Here is an 18,946-nt window from a genome sequence, read left to right as displayed (position 1 = left end):
TAAATATAAATTATATATTTTTTTTTCTTTTTATTTTTTTTGCATTCTACACTTAAAAAAAATACACTAAAATTGTTCTTCTCACTAGCAGCACAGGTTTCGCAATTGACACATTTATTCAATGTATTTGATACTTTGTATTTGATTAAATCTTTTACTAGAACAAGCTTTATAAACACCAAACGTACATTCCTAGTATGTACCCGAAAATGTTACAGAAATATACAAAAAACAATATATTAAGAAAAAAATATCTGCACAAATGATATACACGAAGTATTTAGATAAAAAGCATATTTATTCTTTTTAGACATTTTTAGTTTACACACTGCCAAACAAACACAAATATATTAAATTATTTAAATCCCTTTAAAGGGAGACAGTACTACATAAGTACTAAAAACATTGTCCAGATAAATCGCAATTGCCTAGAGAAAGAGTATTGCGTATTTGTTTTCTATAATTTTTCTGTAAAAAAATCCCGCCATTTTCAAAAATAATGATTAATTTCAACAAGATATTAGAAAACTTTTTGAAATTTATAAAAAAAGTTATTCAAAACAAAACGCCATTCTTTTTTTAAGCGCACCAACGATTTATAGTACATACAGTGTCTAATATAAGTGTGTGAATATTACAACTTTAAGACAATATTAACAATTTTGGTTATTTTGAAAACAAATATGAAAAATAATATTCGTAATATTATTTTTGAAAAAAAAAACTATATTAGACACTGTAAAAATATTACAATAACAAAAATACTGCAATAATTAATAAAAATATATAATATTAATATGTTTATGTGTTATTAGATGATACAAAATTGTACCAAATATAATAAATGTTAACATTTAAAAATATATACACTTACATACAATAATTTAAATGTCTTTATTTTACAAAAATTTTAACAAAATAGCAGAAAAAATGCAAGAATGTAAATATTATATTTTAAATCTTGTTAAACATAATTGTTTAAATCTCGCGATAATCGTTCGTGAGTTGGAAAATTTTTAAACAAAATATCCTAAAACGAAGATGATTATACCCTTTCCAATTGTACATTTTTATTAACTTTTTTTTTTAAATTTTAACAAAAAAATCTGTGAATAAATATTTTAGAGAACTTTTCCGAAATATATTGCACATCAAATAATAATAATAATAATACCTACACATACTGAATTTTGGTTATATCTCTATTATTTATCAAACAAATTTGCTGATTTTCAACAGCACAATCCTCCAAAGTATATCTGACGTAATTATTTTAGATTTGGACCTCAAAAATATCACATATTTAAGAGAGTCATAAAATTCAATTGGTTAAATTACAAACGGAAAGACAAACTTATATTGATTGGATACAACTCACGAATGGTCATCATAGAACAAATAATCATAAAACAAAGCCTTGGTTTACATGGAGCAATTTTTCTTATGGGTAGACAAGAATTGTATTGCTATCTCGTTCTCTCTCCCACAAAATCATAAACTAAATCAGGACACGTTTATATATCAACCAACTCGGCCTATTAACACTTTATATCGTCACCTAAAACGCAAACGTCACAAAATAACCATAAAATTTTAATTAGATTTTTTAGTGCTTCTGAAAAAGAAATGTCCACAATAAAATTTGAAAAAAAAAAGTCTTAAAGCCTAGAGCCTTATTTATCAATGGTTTTGCATAAAAATTTTGTTCTTTAAACCTTTAATAAATTGTTATGAATAAGGCAGCTAGCTATCCTATAGTTGAAATATAAAGTCGACTTTTTGCAATTTATGTAAAGTTGATTTTATATTTTTCTCTGTTAAGTAAAGGAAAATTGTTTATTTTATTGCAATACAATTTTCAGTTTAATGTCTTGGATTTTGACTTTTAGATTTTTTAGAATAGTCGACTTTTTTAAAAACAAACTTAGTCGACATGGACTTTCGTTTTCTTTTAATAATAATTCGATTGTTCAAAAGTCGATTTAGAACTACTATTGTTTGTAAATAAAAACAACATGGTCAATTATCGAAATAAATAATAGGTTTCAAGGTAAAACTATTCGTTAATTAATGAAAACTAAATTTAGCTGATTGAAACTAAAATGATTGAAAATTTTAAAAAGCGTTTTGAAATGCGGAGGGGGAAGGAAAAATTTTAATTTTATTGTATTCTTTTAAAAGCATAATTTTCCTCTCTGTGATGGAAACATTAAATTAAAATTATCAAAATTATATAATAAAAATTAAATTAACCCAAGGAGTGTTAAAGGGTTAAACAAAATGTAATTAGTGTAGTTTGCGTTTTAGACAATGATTTTTAGCAGTACACTTGAAAGGGGAAACAATCACTCGTATTGAATCGGGAAGAAAGTAAACATCTTAAAAATCAGCTTGTTAAAAATATTTCAATAAGTATTATTTTAAATGAAACAAAGATATCTCAAATGGTATTTTTAAATAAAATTAACCTCATTATAAGGGATAAATGGAATCGTTATATTATTTTGCATAGAGGAAGTGATATAAAGTAATCAATTAAAATGTTAAATAATCAATTGACATTTCAATAATAAAGAAAATCTTCAGTATTATTATTAGTATTAAGATTTAAAAGTGGAATATTTGCGCTCATTGCTCAAATTTTTTTTAAATTAATTCAAATTATTGTCATTTAAAGTGTATTTGTACACGTGTACATAAAGAAGTGTACATATTTTATAATTTTGTATAAAAATTATGTGTTTTTTTTAGAAAATATAAGCTTGGCTTTATTAAATGTTTAGGGAGTTTTTTTTTGAACATGTTATTGACAAACGATGCCATATCAATAAAAAGATAACGTTATATACATATTTATATAATATACATACATATATTCTTATATACATACTTAAAAATGTACGTAGAAAATAATTAACAAATAAGTTGTCTAAAATATCCACAATATAATAATTATATTAAATACATACATAGTTGATGTAAATCTTTAAAATATGGAATGAAATAAAGATTATATGATATACCTACATACATACAAACAAATAAATAAAATTCAATTGACTTTTATTGTGATTTTTTTAAAAAATAGAAAAGTTGTTAAATATACAAAAGTATTCCCCATGTTCCTTGATAATTAAACGAACATGATTGGCAACCCATTAAATTTATCGTAATTCAGTTTTTCGCATAAATGTGCGGAATAATGGAACCCCAAACTTAATTGCAGATAATTAACATTATTAAAATACATAATTAATAAAATAATATTTTACCTTAAACTTGCATATATTTTATACATTTTTCAAAAAATGCATATTCTTTATTTATATCCAGGAGCTTATTACACCATGTCCATATATATACATACATAGTTATAACGTACGTTGTCAATTTTGTAGAAAGAAAAGCAGCAAAGAAATGCTTTTATTAACAACTTTTATTTTTCTACTAATAACACAAAGCTTTTATACAAACTTAACCATTATCACAAAAAAACGCGGGAAATTGACACCACAATAAAAAGCAAAACAACAGAACTTTCGTTAAGATGAAATTTACTTATGGATTTTATTTTTAACTTTTACACTTTAGATTTTTTACGAAAATTTATTTAAATACTGTAAATAAACCGTTTATCTTCCCGTCTATCACTTTTTCGTATTTGTAACTCGGATTTTAACATTTTTAAACGATTCTCAAAGGAGCAACCACTCGCGCACGTCTTCTAGTTGTAAATTTTCTTAAGTGACTGAACGGAAAACTCAACGAAAGGGATATAAACACAAAAGCAAAACAAAGGGTTGCCATACATTGGTACTGTATGTGAAATTAATGATTTAGAAGGGCAAATGAAACAAGTAAGAATTCTACATACATATATTATAGAAATAGCAAAAAAAAGCAACAACAACAGAAAAAAACAACATACACAAGGCAATGCAATTAACATACATTCTAACATACGAAACTATTAAATTTTAAGAGGTTGTCTTGAATTTTTTCTTGTTTGTTTCTTTTTTACGTTTGCTTAGCTAGTCCTGTAGCTAAGACTTAACTTGGACGAATCGAAGATTCACAACACTACCTCTAATTTTTTCCAGTACGTCTGGCCAAAATACAAATTTAAGTTTTCTTTGGTTCTCCACCATAATAAAAATTAAAAACTTAGATTAAATTAACACGATTTCATATGGTCAACATGCATCTCAAGAAAAAACCGTAACCCGGTACAGTTATCTGAGGTCACACATTGGCCAATGTGTTTTGAAACGCAAAACTTTCGAAGGCAGAGCAAAAAGGACGGCCAGATAACCGTTAAGCGATAATGGCAACGACTCACGACGGTCTTCCTCCATCCAGAGCTGAATTACGAATGGATTTTTTCTATATATTATTTTACAGTTTTTGCTGATGAAAGCATATCCGACAGAATTATTGAAAATTTATATCCCGGGGTCTTTAGAAAACTGATTTCAACAGACAGACAGACGGACATGTCTTATGTACATATGTATGTTTAGAATACATTACAAATGGAATGACAAACTTATATGTATATATATATACCCTTCTCACAAAGGCGAAGGGTATAAAAATGTAAGTTCTTTTAAAAATTATAGTTCTGACCAAAAATCAAGTTTTATTTATGAAATCAAAATAAATCAAAAAGTACACTTTTCTAAAGGATTCAGAAAGTGTCCTCAATATTTATAAAACTTGTTGTCATCTGAAATTCTAATATGACAACTTACCTTTATTTTGATTGCAATTCCAGATTATATACTTTATAAATAACGAAAGGTATGTTCGCGCTGTTACAGCGTCTCAAATATATATCACCAAAAACGGATTTTTTAAAACATCATGACAATGATGTGGTGGTTAAATTCCCATTCGGATTCGGATTCCTTTGATCTCTACTTAAATTTTTATAAAACTACATATTTTGTACTTCGAGTTGGAATTCTTTTATTGCCTAAAATCCGAGAAGTGCTTGTAAATTACCTATTATCCATAAATAACATAACTAGTTCGTCTTTATTTATGTTTGATCAGTCAAAATTTATAATAATAACAGTTATTTGAAATGAAAATTGGATATTTTTTAGGTTACTCACCAAAATTTAAATAAAGAATAAATTAAACACAGGCTTACAATTAATTAATATTAACAAATTTATATATTTATACGAAAATTTGAATTTTCACTTTAAAATAAATACAAAAATATATAAAATGAAGCTTCAATCCAAACCACCTAATTTGTTTGTTTTATTTCTTTGTATGTGTGTTGACGAAAACAGCATAAAAAATTGAAACTTGTTAAATTAACTTAATGTAAAACGCTTTAGAATTAAGAATCGATTATGATATTTTAAATATCATTAAATTTAAATTGTCATGCATTGGTGCCAGACAAAAAAATACATATAAAAAAACGAGAAATACAAACATACAGAAATATAAAACGATACCGTAATTATTAAAAAATCTTAACATTAATAAACGGATTAGAAAATACTGTGAGATTATTTTTATTGCGGAGGACCCCAGGCGCGTAACAATGTCAAGGTTTTGTTGAAATATGCACACCACTCTTCACGTTCTTCCTTCGTATCAGCTGACAATAAGTAACGTACAGTGGTAGTACGTCCATTGGGTACAATGATTAAAGATTCTTGATCTGTATCCTTAGCTGGCCTTTGGCATTCGAGAAGCATTGTGTTTAGTCTGGCACAAATATCTCTGGGTGCTAAAGTGACTTTTAGTGAGGAGCACGTGTAGAGGTCAATTGAACCCATGGGTGCCTTTTTCTTTTCATCATCGGGATATTTCCAATAGTTCAGCATGGTGCCGTTTAAATGGCACCAACGCCTATGCCATGCACCGAAGCCAGAAATGTCCTCAAACATGGTTAGAAAACCCTTGTACTCTACAGATACCGATAGCTCACAGTTCACTTTCATATGAACTACTCCTTCCAGGGGACTAACACCTAAAACTTGTGTCAAAGTCCACGATGTACGTTGAATTTCCCGTAGAGAAAATATAGCAAAACCATATTGCACCAATGCTGGTGTACGCACAGCGTGAGGTCCCGCTGGACTCTGCACAGGCGGCATTACTAAGCGATTTTCAGATGCTTTCTTTTTGGGTGTCTTTAAGCCCGACTTCTTATTGCAATTTATGTGATATTTGACCTCATGCGGCAATACCTCTCTTTGTGCTGTCATGCCATAAATTTCCAAAGTCACTTTGAAATCAGCATACACATTATTTAATTGCAAAACATCAGGAAACTTGACAGCCAATAGACCGGGTAAAGTGGGAACTGTTTTTGTGGCTAAAACATGTTCATTGTATTTAATCAGACAAACCAAGTGGTGGCCGGATATTGTATCCAATGATAATTTTCGTATATAATCCTGTCTTAAAGGTATAGTAATTTCTTTTACAGTCAAACGACCCTTTTCACGAGGTGCTCCTACAGGGCGTAAACTTTTTTCAACACGTAAACGCTGTACTTCATCCAAGCAGGCTTGCCTACGATGAGCTAAATATATAACAGTTACCAATTAATTAAACTATTACTATATATAGTGATTTTAAGTTATAAATAGTAATTACTTGCAACCAAGAGATGTCTTTCTCCCTCTACTGATTCTGTCGATCCTGAAAACTCTATAGTGGCTGCACATAAATTCAAGGCTTGGCTGGTTTGAGCAATAACCTGTTGCTGTTTACATACTTCTTCTAGTAGTTTTTTAATTTTATCTTGAACCATATTTGCATCATCTACTTCAGAATCGGATTGAGTATCCTCATCTGTCTCTTCGGTGTCTGGTTCAAAATGTAAAGAACTTCCAGCCGCAGCTGCTTTTGCGTCCAATTTTTCCATTGCTGAGCGTAGAACTTGTTGTTCACGGCATATTTTACGTATGGGAGTAGAATTAGCACTCTGCAGAATAAAAATATGAGTACCATACAAATAGAGCTTGAGAGTATCTCTTTCTACTTACATTTGCACTTTGTTGTCTTCGATAAAAACTCACGGTATGTACGAGCGTAACAACATTATCGCTTTCTTTATTTACACTCAACTCTGACTTGACTGGTTGCATGTAAGTTGCATTATTTGTTGTTGTGGTGGTTGTTGATGTAGCTGCTCTATCTTGTGTATTTTTATAATCCGTTTCAGTACTAACCTTTCGAAAACTAAAACTATTTGAGGCAGTTGTTCCCTTGCTCTAATAATTTCAAAAAATAAAACTTTTAAAATGAAAACATTTGTATATAAATATGTAACTTACATCTCTTGATAATTGGCTTGAATCATCTTCATCTTCCTCGTCTGCATTATCATCCAAGGCCTCATCCAAGTAGTCATCTACCCCCATTGATGCATCAGAGGAGTTAATAGATGCATCGCGAATATGTTCATCAAAATAATGGTCTTTTTCGGCATAACGTACTTCCTGCAGATAGAGATAATTCACATTTAAAAGTACAATTTAAAAGTCTTTAAAGAACACATACCTTAACTTTGCTGTTTACTTGCTTATCATTACTTTCAACAACTTGCATTATTTCACGGCCCAAACTACCATTGCATAAACCAACACTGCTGTCCTCGGCGTCTGATTCCATATAACTGCCACAAAAGAGTTGAACAAATTAATACGAAATGCAAATGTGTTATGGTACAATGAACAAATATAGACACAGATTTATTCAAATAGAATATTAAAATCTAACGAAATAAATAACTTAGAATCTAATCATGAAGTGTTATTTGGTTTGATTTTGTTTGTAAATGTATGATTATTTCAGATGCTATTCTATGCATAATAGAAAGAGTAGACAAGAATATAAACTTTCTTCACACCTGTCTTCATTTTCATCGTCCGATCTTTGATGGTCATTATTGTGATCGTTGTGGCCACGTAAAGGTTGAGTAGATGCTTGCATTTCATCGGCATTACTTTGGGCTGAAATCGATGCTGTGGTACAGCAATTGTTTTCATTGTCTGACTCACAGGATTCATTCGATTCAAAACTAGGCAAGACTGGATACAAGCGCTGTTGTGTACCCTGATTGGACTTGCGGGGACGTTTATTATCTTCGTCAATTACATCGCCAGCTAAAAAAATTATATACAATTCATACAAATTGAAGCTTTTTAATTATGTCTACTTACGAGATCTTCTCTTTGCTGTGATGTTCGTTATATTTGTTGACATTGGTGGCGGAGGTGGTGGAGGAGTTGGCATACTTTTGTTAGATGGTGTAGGAAATTGCTGCTGTTGGTTAAGGTAATCTTTTTGTTTGTTAAAACGATTGGCAATCAACTGCAAATCTTCCTCACGTTGTTTTTTAATGTCGTCTTTGATTGTACTTCCTGTAGTAGCATTGACCAGGGCAGTCACTTTGTCACGTACTTTACTATCGACTAAAGTTTTTACAACGGGTACTGGGGTTGTAGCATTTTTGGTGCTATCTTCCGCTCTTGAATGAACAGTTGGCTTTGCTACATTTAAATGTTTAATAATAAAAGTTATAAACTTGAAAAGAAATTATTAATCTTTAACAATTTTACCTTTTGTTAGTTCGTCCTTTTTGTGATTCGTGTCTTGAATAATTTTACTTATTGGTGGAGCCATACCAAAAGCAGCTTTTGGCACTAAGGCCTCACCTTTGTTTTTTTCAAACAATTTCATACGTTCTTTCAACGATAACTCCGTTGGGTCCTTTTGTGGCTTTTGTTGTTGTAACTGATTGTTTTGAACCTGAGATTCAAATATAGCTGCACGTCCCGATACCAACCCTGGTTTAACATTTGGCAGCTTTTTCTCAGTTTGTTGAACTTTCTTTTCCGCAGCAGCGTTAGAGGCCATAGAAGTAAATTTATTTGCATTTAATTTGCCCACAACACGCTTTTCTTCAGTAATATCCTCTTTTGATTTATCAGTAGTTGTGCTAGTAGACTCTCGAGCAGAATCTTTAGATTCAACAAAATCATATGAAACTTTTACTGTAGAAGATTCTCTTCTTTGAAAGCCTTGAGCTTCCAATGAATTTATTACTTTAGGATCCCATTTCAATTGTTTAATTTTATCTTCTTCATTAGAGTTTGACTTTTGATCTTCCGCCTGCGAAACTGTTGCTTTATTTTGTGTCTCAACTGCTACTCTGCCCCTTCTTGGGAGTTCAGGTTTTGGTGGAGGTTGAGTTGTTATGCCATGATGTGATGTGTCATCTTCCCATTGATTGATGGTATTAGCTAGAGCAGCTAATTTACCTAAACGTTGATTAGGCTTGCGTAATTGTGAATCTACACTTTCCTCATTACCGTCGGCATGGAATTTTCCTTCTGTGCGATGAATTGGAGAGGATAAGTCATCTGTATTCGAGTACAAAGCCCCTAAACGTTGTAAACGATTTCTGGAGGTATCACGTATTTTAGCGCTTGGCTGATCTTGTTTCTGCTCAGTGGTTGCATATTGCACTTCTTTGCGTTCGTCATCGCTGCTACAATTCTGTTCCTCAACTTGAACCTGTACCTTTAAATATTATTTTAAATTAGAAAAAGAACAATAATAGGAAACATTTAATAAAATTCCTTTGAATTCTCAATCTCACCTCGACATTTTTATCAGTAACAATATTAATTTCTATACCCAAATCCATATTTTCTTTGTCCACAGCAGAGAATTGTCTTAGAATTTTTTGAGGAGATGCTGGAATATTCTTATTATCCTTGTTATTCTTTTCTACGACATTCAATCTATTTATGTTTGCACCACTGCCTTCAGCCGACACATTTGTGTGCATCATAGGTTTTTGTTGTTGTGACGCCATCGCCATTGTTGTTGCACAAGCGCCACTTAATTTATCGCATACAGGAAATTTACTAACATCTGCATTACTAATTCCCAGAGCCCGACTACGTTGTTCAGCCTTTTCAAGCATACGCTGAAATTTAAAATAAATTACAAAAAGGTTTTTTAATAAAACATCTGAAATTTTATAGATATTTTGCAATTACCTGCGTGAAAGGATCCATTTCGATATTTTTACAGACAATATGATATTTTTAATACAATAACTGTTATGTATTGATTTATTTTTATAGATAATATTTTTAAATGTTACTTATAATCGTTTATTGTTAATATTAATTTACTGTTTTAAACCTTTCCAAACTCAATTTATCAATTCAACTGCGTTTAACAAGCGCGAAAAAATTTTGGAAGCAGAATTTGTTTCGCAGTCGGCAGAATTGTCGTCAACAGCACTTCCAATTTAAAATACTCATGTTTGTATTTTTGTGCCGATGGTTTACGCTGCCGACGCTTCAAACGAAGCTTGTTTGACGTTCTTTGCAGTTGAAAAAAATTTCAAAATATTTTTGGAAAAAACTGCACTAGGTGGCGTTCAGGTCGGTATAAACACAGAGTTGTGTTTTTAACAGAGTTGCATTCAATCATTAGATAGGACTAAAGGGCCCTTCACACGATCACATTTACGTTCGTAATAAGTGATAAAAAAGTAAAATTAAATTCTATTTGTAAAACAAAAAAGATTAAAAGTAGTATGATTTATGGCTTAAGATGGCTTAAATGTGTTTTCATAAAAATACATTAATGATCTAATGCGACTTGCTTGTTATACCCTACACCACCATAGTGGGGAGGGTATTTTTCGTTTGTGCTGATGTTTGTAACACACAAAAATATTGGTCATACACCCACCTTTCCGATCGAATCAGAATCACTTTCTGAGTCGATTAGGCCATGTCCGTCCGTGTCCGTGAAAATGGTTGAGATCGGTCCATTATTTCACCTAGCCCCCATACAACCCTACCTCCCGTAAAGGGCTTTTGAGTTCATCAAATATTTTGGAATTAATGTAAACAGTCGTCATGTGATAAAAGTCGAAAAGAATATTTATAAATTTTTCATACAAACATTATTTTAACTGGAACAATAACAAGAGATGTAGAAATTGGAAGTAAAGTATATTAAATTTATACTGACATTTTTAAAAATCACTAAAAGTCGACTTTTCCTTCAACAATAAAACCCTAGGATTAGTGAAGATCAAATTTTCTATATTTTTATCCAAATTTAATATAATTCCTAGTATTAAACTATAGTTTAATACTACATGAGTAACTGTATTTGTCACCCTGTGTTTATTAAAAAATCGCTGCAATTTTTTCTTCAGCTTAATTGAATTTAATATCGCTAAATGTATGAAAAATTAGCTAAATTAGCAACACGGAATGTTTATTTTTTATAATTTTTGTTGTGAATTTAACAATTTTTTGATTTTAGTTCTTTTTTCAATAATTTTAAAATAATGTCAATTGAAAATAAATTAGAATTACTATGGAACGGTGCAAATACTTTACAGAATAATTTACAAGTTCACAAAATGCTAAAATCTTATTACATGTAAGTTGATTTAAATTTGTGTCCCTGTCTGTAGATTTCAAATTATCAACAATCTTTTCTCATAGAAATACATGTCGGAGAATAGCCAAAAACCATGTGCAAATTCCCAAGGAAAAGTTTGCTACCTCGCAAATGTGTCCACATTGCGGCTGTTTTTGGAATGACAGTGAATATGGACTTAAGTTGATACCAAAGCAGGTGAAAAATAGCTCTAAAGCAAAAAAATTAATAGATAAATTGGAGCAAGCCCAAGGTACCAGTAGCCAAGTTTTAAAGAAAAAACAAAAAAATCGTGCAAAATGGTTAAAGAAAAAGATTTCAAATCATTTGGCTATTAATTGTTGTCAGTGCAACCGGAGATCTTTATTAAAAATGGAAGTTCCCAAAAATAAAACTAGAAAAGAGATAGTAAGTGAAGTAGTACAAATTGGAAAAGAAGTACCCGTGTTAAAAACTGGAAAAAAGGCTTTAAAACAACATCTGCAGATAAGTAATAAAAGCAGTAATTTACCAAATACATTGCAATCGAATTCAAAGAAAGGAAAAATGGAAAATAAATCTCAAAATAAAACCAAGCCCAAGAATAAAAAACAAGCCAATTCGGATACATCTAATAAAGTTATTTCTAAAACACAAAAACAGAATTCTCTTCTACAATTGGCTGCTTTACTTCAAAAACAATCGAAGGATGATTCTAAGAACTCTGCTCAGAAGAGACTACAGTCATTTTTAAAGTAAAAAATACATATGTACATTCATAGGTAATTTATTAATATATTTTTATTATTATTTAGAAATAAATCACCTATATAAATTAGTTTTTTGTAATTTCTATGTTAAACGATTAAACTAATTATTCGCTTTTATTTTTCTTTAAATATGTATATTTTTTTCTTTAGTCTGTTTTCTTGAATACTTTTTAACATTACAATTCTCTGTTCATAATAGGCTGTTATTAGTTCTGTTATGTACAGAGTAAACATTAACATGGAAATTTTTTATGTAAAGTTTATAACATCCCAGCAAAGAATATAATTGTCTTTTCACTAACATAAATTTTAGAATTTTTGTCTTCTTTTTTTTCGCCATTAATATAGTAGATATCTATTTACAGCCCGATTTTATACAGTTTTGTCATAGAATTTCATTTTGATCAAAATTTCAAATATTTCAACATTTTCAGTAAAAAAAAAAAAAATTCACTCAAAATACTGAAACAATGTTGAAATTTTATTTTTCTAAAATAAACAGCTTTGGTAACACTGCTTTGGAGGCAAGATCGACTCATTGTTCTCCACATTGCATGGGGCGAGAACTTCTACGTGTGTATGTATGTATCTATGTATATGTAACATATAGATACATTCATGAATGTTTTTTGTACATTTCGTTTGGATCGTTGCTTATTTGTGTGTTGTATTTTTCAGTCTCTTCGCAATCGTTGTTATTAATGGACAAAAAAAGTATTTAAATAAGAAAAAGAATTAAAAAAATACTTAAACAATTAGTAGATTTTCGTAAAACTACTATTAAAAATGATTCATACGCTTGCGCGAATATCACCAGACAATTTAAATCTTTTATAAAATGAAACAAAGATATAACTCCCTTTTGAGAGTTTAATAAAGTGATGATGTATTTATTTTAATACAAAAAAAAAAATAATAAATGTGCGATTATAAAAAATAAAAAATATTTTCAGAGAACAAAATATGCCACAATTTTTTTAAACATAAAAAATCCAATACTCCCTAAAAAGGTACATACATATATGCCATTTATATAGCTTAAAATTATTTGCATGCATTTGTATATGTGTATTAAGTCAATAAATATATACATAGTTACTAAACGACTTGGAAAATTAAACTTCATTCTTTTGTTTAGCTATCTATACATGTGTATTATATATTAGTAGTTGGTGCATAAATAACATTGAAAAAAAGTTTATTTCATTTTTACTTTTACTCTTTTTTTTTTTGTATAATTGAGTGCATATGTGCACTTCTTTCTTTAATAATTTAATGTTAAAATTTTTAAAGTTTATTAGTATTTAATTGTGGCGGAAATTGTTTAATGCGTTTTGTTTTATGACGGTAAAAAGATCTTGGGTTTGGACAAAATGCAAGCTTTCGATTAAGCCATTATATACAGGAAACTCTATGGATGGCTGTAGGCCTATGTGTTGTAAAGGGAAATATGGTAAAAACGTATACACATAGATACATATGTATGTATGTAGTATTACTTTACATATTTTTTATTCTAATTCTCTTAAAGGAAGTATACGCATAATAGTTATATACAAATGTTATATATGTACATACTTAGTAATCGTATATATGGATTTTATTACTTTTCTACAGAAATCAAAGTATTATTTTAAGGTTCATTAGTTTCTAGTTCTTGAAGCATAAAATAAAGAAATCGTTTTTTGAGCTTCAGAAAGTGTGCCAAACAATATTATTTTAAGTGAAATGTTTAAATCGTTTTTGAACTGTTCATCCATAAACTCATACCCGGTTTAAAGTATATACATAAAACGAACAAATATACATACATACATATGTATGTTTATAAGTACTATTAGACCTGCCCTAAAATAACTACATGAAAGTTAATAATTAAATTTTATTATTATAATTGTGAGAATGTTTATTTTTGCTAATACAAGTAAGGTTACTGCCTATATCATTTCTAAAGAAACAGTTTTCAAAACACAACATATCTATATATAATAAAATTGTTTCATTCGAATCGAATTACGGAGTTATAAATTTAAAATGATCTTAAATTGTGTAAAAATATCGGTTTATAGCTATTAAAAGCTTTAGTTCACGAACACTAATCGAATGTTCATATAAACATAACACAAACACCAAGTTATGTTACTCTCATAAAAAATTTTAAATAAACAACAACATTTATTTCAAGGAGAGATACTCCTTTGAGTGATTTTCAATGTATATAAGTTTATACCAGTGTTAAGAATGAAAAGCTGTTTAGTGTTCGTGTGCCAGGGCTTTATTTGGTTCTTGTTCATTTATTTTATCATATTAATAAATAAATTTTACATGAACATAATTAAAAAATTTTCTCTTTTTGTTTGACCTTAGTTTAAAGGAAGCCTTGATATAACAACATTCATATTCTTTCATATTTTTTTTATTAATATAATAAAGTTTATTTTTTGTGGTAAATATAACAACTTTCCTTGTTGCCATAGATTTATATTCAATACCGATCTAATTAAAAATTTAAATACTCAACTACCACAACTAACTACAATTAAACACAATCTACTGGAAATATTCTTTTGTATTTGTAATTGACTTTTGACTTTGTTTTAATTAAATGCAATTACGGTCAATTCTCTACACAAAGTAAAATAAGAAACTTCTTATAATTGTTTAATAAAATACATGCAAAAAATAAAGAGAAATCAAGAACTACTATAAAACTTAATAATTAAATAATGAATCATACTAAAACTTGCTGTTTCTTATTTAAAAAAATAAAACTTTTATTTTTCCTTAAAATAAAATAGAATTAATGGAAGTTACTAATACATGCATAGATATTTTAAGAATCAATGTTGCATATACAACATAAACAACAATTAAACCAAACAAAAATAAAATGTTTAAAATATTTTTTTTTTGTTGTTATTTCAGAACACAGAACAAGTGGCGCTGCAGGAGGCCAATAACATAAAACCAACATGAAACCTTAAATTATGTACATGTAGTTGATGTCTGTTGGTCTGTTAGTCAATGTCTTCCTGTCATTCGAGAAATAAATTGTAAAATTAATGAAATATTTTTTAAATTTTTATAATCGTGTACAAGTGCTCCAATTCATATCATCTAAATAATAATTATAATAATACCTTAATAGCAAAATAATATTTACTTTCAAATTTAAATAAACGTGTGAAAATACATTAACATTAACAAATCTACATATGTATGCACATTTTGTACAAGTGTATAAATATAAAGTAAAAAAAAATCTGATTAAATATTTCTACTAAATGTAGTTTATTTAACATCTTAACGTTAATTATAGGTGATACACCATAAATAAGTTTAAGAAAAAATACCTAAATAATAAAAATAAAACAATAATATACAATTTAAAATAAACCACAATGGATTTGGATATAATACAATCGACTAAAGAAGGTGAAATCACGCAATTTTTATGCGGTAAGTCTGATATTCAATCGTTTTTCATTAAAATTACACACACATGTATTTATGTTGCGTGGTGTGTATATTAGGGGGGTAAACTAAACATTTTGGACATATGTACATACATATATACGTATATGTACATCTCTTGTATTTTCTATAAAATGTAAATTAGTGAAAAATGTGTTACAATTCTAAGTACTTATTATACTAAAAATAAATTCTTCTTAAATTGTGCCTCTAAAAATATTTCAAAATATAACGACCATATTCCATTAAATCTCATTAAATCCCATGTGTTTCTATATTAAAATAAACTTTAGTTATTACTTGCTAGCAGCTAGATTTCATCTCTTTTTATTACTCACTATTTAATTTTTTAATTAAAACGATGAAAAAAAGAAAAAAAAAATCATTTACGAAAAAAACAATAAAATGACGTTTTTAAACAATGAGATCATTTTCAAGTAGATATAAATTTTATGAAATTTTCTTGATCATTTACGACAAAAGAGACGTAAGCTAGAAAACATAAAATGTAATAACTACAAATAAAACAACAAAAACATTGAGTTATGACCCTTACGTAGCAAATGAAAGATGTTGCCCTCTGAAAATTTAATAAAGAAATAACTAGTATGATTAAGACTAAACAAATTTGAAAATTTTATTTGTTCAGTACATTCATCCGGAATTTAAAGAAAGCTTTAGTTGAAAGATATCCTAAAAATTTATTAAGTTCATCGATTAATTTAAACTGCTGTTAAAACTTCCTTAAGGAAAAAGAAATCATATACATTTATTCTAAAAGCCAGCTCAAACAGGCTTTGTAACACACCTGTCTTTACTTCAAATATCAATTTGCCTACAATTTCCAATAAGATATACATATTTTCACCTAAATTAGGATATATTTTAATCTGTGTAATGTTAAAAAAAATCATAAATATAAAACTCAAAAATATTTGTACATTTTAAATTTGTATTCACATTTTTCAGATGTTCGAGATTATTTCAGAGCTTCATTAGCAACCTCAGAGTATGAAAATACATCAAATATGTTCTATTTGACTGCATCAGACTCAACCGAACAACTTTTAAATCGTTGTGAATGTCTATTGAATCGGTTAAATAATCAAAATCAAAAAACATCAATAAATACAATCACTAATGGGAAGAGTTCATTTTTGCCCTTACATCAACAATGGCAAACGAATCGTGAGAAAATTAATGTAGATGTTAAACAAAATAAGAACGAAACAGAAGAAGTCTCATATCTTGATATGTCAGCATCACATTATAACAGAAGCACTAGTAAGTTGTTAATTATAAAATTATATGCAGTATCATGATGTAAAAATTAATAATAATAATAATAATAATAATAATATTAATATTCTACTTGTAGAATCTCCAGTGGGAAAAATCGTAGACTTTAACAGTTCTGGAGATAGTGATAAAACATTTCGATGTTCTACACTTGTCGTAAGGCAAAACAAAAGCTTTTTACATCGTATACACGATACCATGACAACAACCACAGACGATGAAACTGATGCCGAAGACGAGGATAATGAGGATCATGATGGCAACAAAATTAATCAGTTTGAAGATGATCCACAGATCTATGATATATGTCAGGTAACAACCCAGGGTTCAGATGGCGAAGAAGATGATATAGGGCTGGAAGAGACGCAGAAAGCTATTACACCAGATTCCCACTTTTCACTGCCAAATATTGATTGTCCTTATATGGATTTGCCAGCAGGTCATCTGTCTATCAAGAAATCAACGAAATACGGCCAATTGCTGCGAATTGAAAAAAGACTGTTTTTCGATCAAAGTAAGAAGTATTATTGCGGCATATTAAACGATTGGTTGCTTTGTTATGCCGATGGACCAACGTCTAATAGACCGACAATCAGTTTGTATTTAAAAATACCATCTATTGAAATAGAACATTTTGGAGAAGGCAAACGTCGAGATGTTTGTTTTCAAATTACAACTTGTGATCCAAACAAAAGATTTGTTTTTCAAGCTACAAATGAAATAGATGCCAAAGAATGGATACATGCCGTAGAAGCGTCTATAAGGAGTGAAGTAAGTGGAGCAGAAGTAAGAAACTCAAATGCACGTAAACTTCCCACGCCACCGGTAATGAAAAAGCTAACATTCTTAAACACTTTTCAAAGAGGTAATGAAACTCTGTCAAGTACTTCTTCTAATGATTGCATATATGAGGAACCAGCGCCCGCTCATCAATATGTAACAAGTCCTAGTTCAGATAACGACCAAAGACCAGAATTGCCTCATAAGCAAAGCAATCCTATAGATTTGGCTAATAAATTCGAATATGATGTCCCCAAGTGTCCACCGCAACCATTAAATTATAATTCCAATAATGACATCCTGTTGATAAATCCCTATGAAAATAATGCAAGTAGTGCGCAAGATAAAAGTCATACTTTAACATTGCCTGAATCCAATTTTTTGCCTACATCAGCACCACCATCTCTCGCTCAAAAGAAGTGTTCCAAAATTGAAGAAAATTTAGATTTTCAAGCTAAAGTTAAGGATGTCCACAGCAAATTAACTAGTCAATTGTCCAGTGGACCGAATATTAAGAAATCATTTAAAAAATCTGTACTATCGTCATCTCAAGGTGATGCTGAATCTCTTGTTACGTCCAATACTATACCATCATCCCCCACATCGCCTTTGCCAGCAGCTTCAGATTTAAAAAAGCAAAAGAAAACCTCAACTCCTCCAAATAGCCCACAAAAAACACCCAATGAAAAGTCATCGTTTGCCAAAAATTGGTTCCTAAATAGGCTAAATAAAACCACGTCTTCTACAAGGTCTAATCCATCATCTCCCTCAAATTCTCCATCTAAATGTAAACAGAGTGAAAAGGAAAATCTTCTCAACTCTACGTCCGACGTATGCGATGGCTACGATATGAGCAGCAATCCCGTGTCCCCAATACTGCAGTCTTCCTCTCCAACAAGTGGTAAAAGTAAAGTTAATATGATTATCAATCAGCTAGAGGCCAGTGGCCATTTGGCATCAATGTTTAGTGTAGATGCTGTTGCTTCATTTAGTTCCTTTTGTGACAATGATTGCAATAACTATGAACCTATTATGAACATTTCATCGCCTCCCTCTAACTTCCTGAAAAAAGTTTAGTTCTCAGCCAAACGTAAGAATCATCTAGTTGTAAGTAAAGAAGTTTTATGTACAAAATAAAAATTTTAAAAAATTGTCTTCAAAATAAAATTACATCTCAGTATAATACT

General features: G+C 29.5%; 3 protein-coding genes across 8 annotated transcripts; 2 read left to right on the top strand and 1 right to left on the bottom strand.

Annotated features, from left to right (window-relative positions):
- Positions 1-5,161: 5,161 nt before the first annotated feature.
- On the bottom strand, positions 5,162-10,347 carry LOC111675957 (anillin). The gene is made up of 10 exons (XM_023436843.2): positions 10,047-10,347; positions 9,641-9,973; positions 8,598-9,561; positions 8,199-8,528; positions 7,886-8,141; positions 7,537-7,651; positions 7,311-7,475; positions 7,020-7,247; positions 6,628-6,958; positions 5,162-6,553 (listed from the first exon to the last, which is right to left on the bottom strand). The coding sequence occupies exons 1-10, from the start codon at positions 10,062-10,064 to the stop codon at positions 5,535-5,537; spliced, it is 3,759 nt and encodes a 1,252-aa protein (XP_023292611.2). The 5' UTR covers positions 10,065-10,347; the 3' UTR covers positions 5,162-5,534.
- Positions 10,348-11,829: 1,482 nt separating this feature from the next.
- Positions 11,830-12,195, top strand: LOC111675872. Its single transcript, XM_046954230.1, has one exon. The coding sequence runs from the start codon at positions 11,830-11,832 to the stop codon at positions 12,193-12,195; it is 366 nt and encodes a 121-aa protein (XP_046810186.1).
- Positions 12,196-12,837: 642 nt separating this feature from the next.
- On the top strand, positions 12,838-18,944 carry LOC111675871. Of its 6 annotated transcripts, none has more exons than XM_046955161.1 (5): positions 12,838-13,092; positions 13,160-13,216; positions 15,132-15,665; positions 16,650-16,964; positions 17,059-18,944. In XM_046955161.1, exons 3-5 carry the CDS (start codon positions 15,608-15,610, stop codon positions 18,834-18,836), a joined length of 2,151 nt encoding a protein of 716 aa, XP_046811117.1. In that variant the 5' UTR covers positions 12,838-13,092; positions 13,160-13,216; positions 15,132-15,607; the 3' UTR covers positions 18,837-18,944. The 6 variants fall into 6 exon arrangements, with proteins under 6 accessions (XP_046811117.1, XP_046811121.1, XP_023292494.2 ...); XM_046955165.1 differs by having other exon boundaries at positions 12,838-13,216; positions 15,132-15,259; positions 15,526-15,665; XM_023436726.2 differs by lacking the exon at positions 13,160-13,216 and having other exon boundaries at positions 15,526-15,665.
- Positions 18,945-18,946: the final 2 nt, after the last annotated feature.

Source organism: Lucilia cuprina, chromosome 6 (genome assembly GCF_022045245.1).
Source record: "Lucilia cuprina isolate Lc7/37 chromosome 6, ASM2204524v1, whole genome shotgun sequence".
NCBI classification, from domain to species: domain Eukaryota; kingdom Metazoa; phylum Arthropoda; class Insecta; order Diptera; family Calliphoridae; genus Lucilia; species Lucilia cuprina.
Note: the sequence above shows the minus strand (reverse complement) of the source record. Positions and strands in the feature narration are given on the sequence as shown.

Bases quoted from the DNA above. Each gene is read 5' to 3' on its own strand.
- LOC111675872 (XM_046954230.1), top strand. From the start codon at position 11,830: ATGGAAGTTCCCAAAAATAAAACTAGAAAAGAGATAGTAAGTGAAGTA.
- LOC111675957 (XM_023436843.2), bottom strand. The intron at 8,142-8,198 runs GTAAGTAGACAT...TAATTTTTTTAG, and splicing joins CACAGCAAAGAGAAGATCTC to CTGGCGATGTAATTGACGAA. The intron at 6,554-6,627 runs GTAATTACTATT...TTATATATTTAG, and splicing joins AAGACATCTCTTGGTTGCAA to CTCATCGTAGGCAAGCCTGC.
- LOC111675871 (XM_023436726.2), top strand. From the start codon at position 15,608: ATGGATTTGGATATAATACAATCGACTAAAGAAGGTGAAATCACGCAA. The intron at 15,666-16,649 runs GTAAGTCTGATA...CACATTTTTCAG, and splicing joins AATCACGCAATTTTTATGCG to ATGTTCGAGATTATTTCAGA. The intron at 16,965-17,058 runs GTAAGTTGTTAA...TTCTACTTGTAG, and splicing joins ACATTATAACAGAAGCACTA to AATCTCCAGTGGGAAAAATC.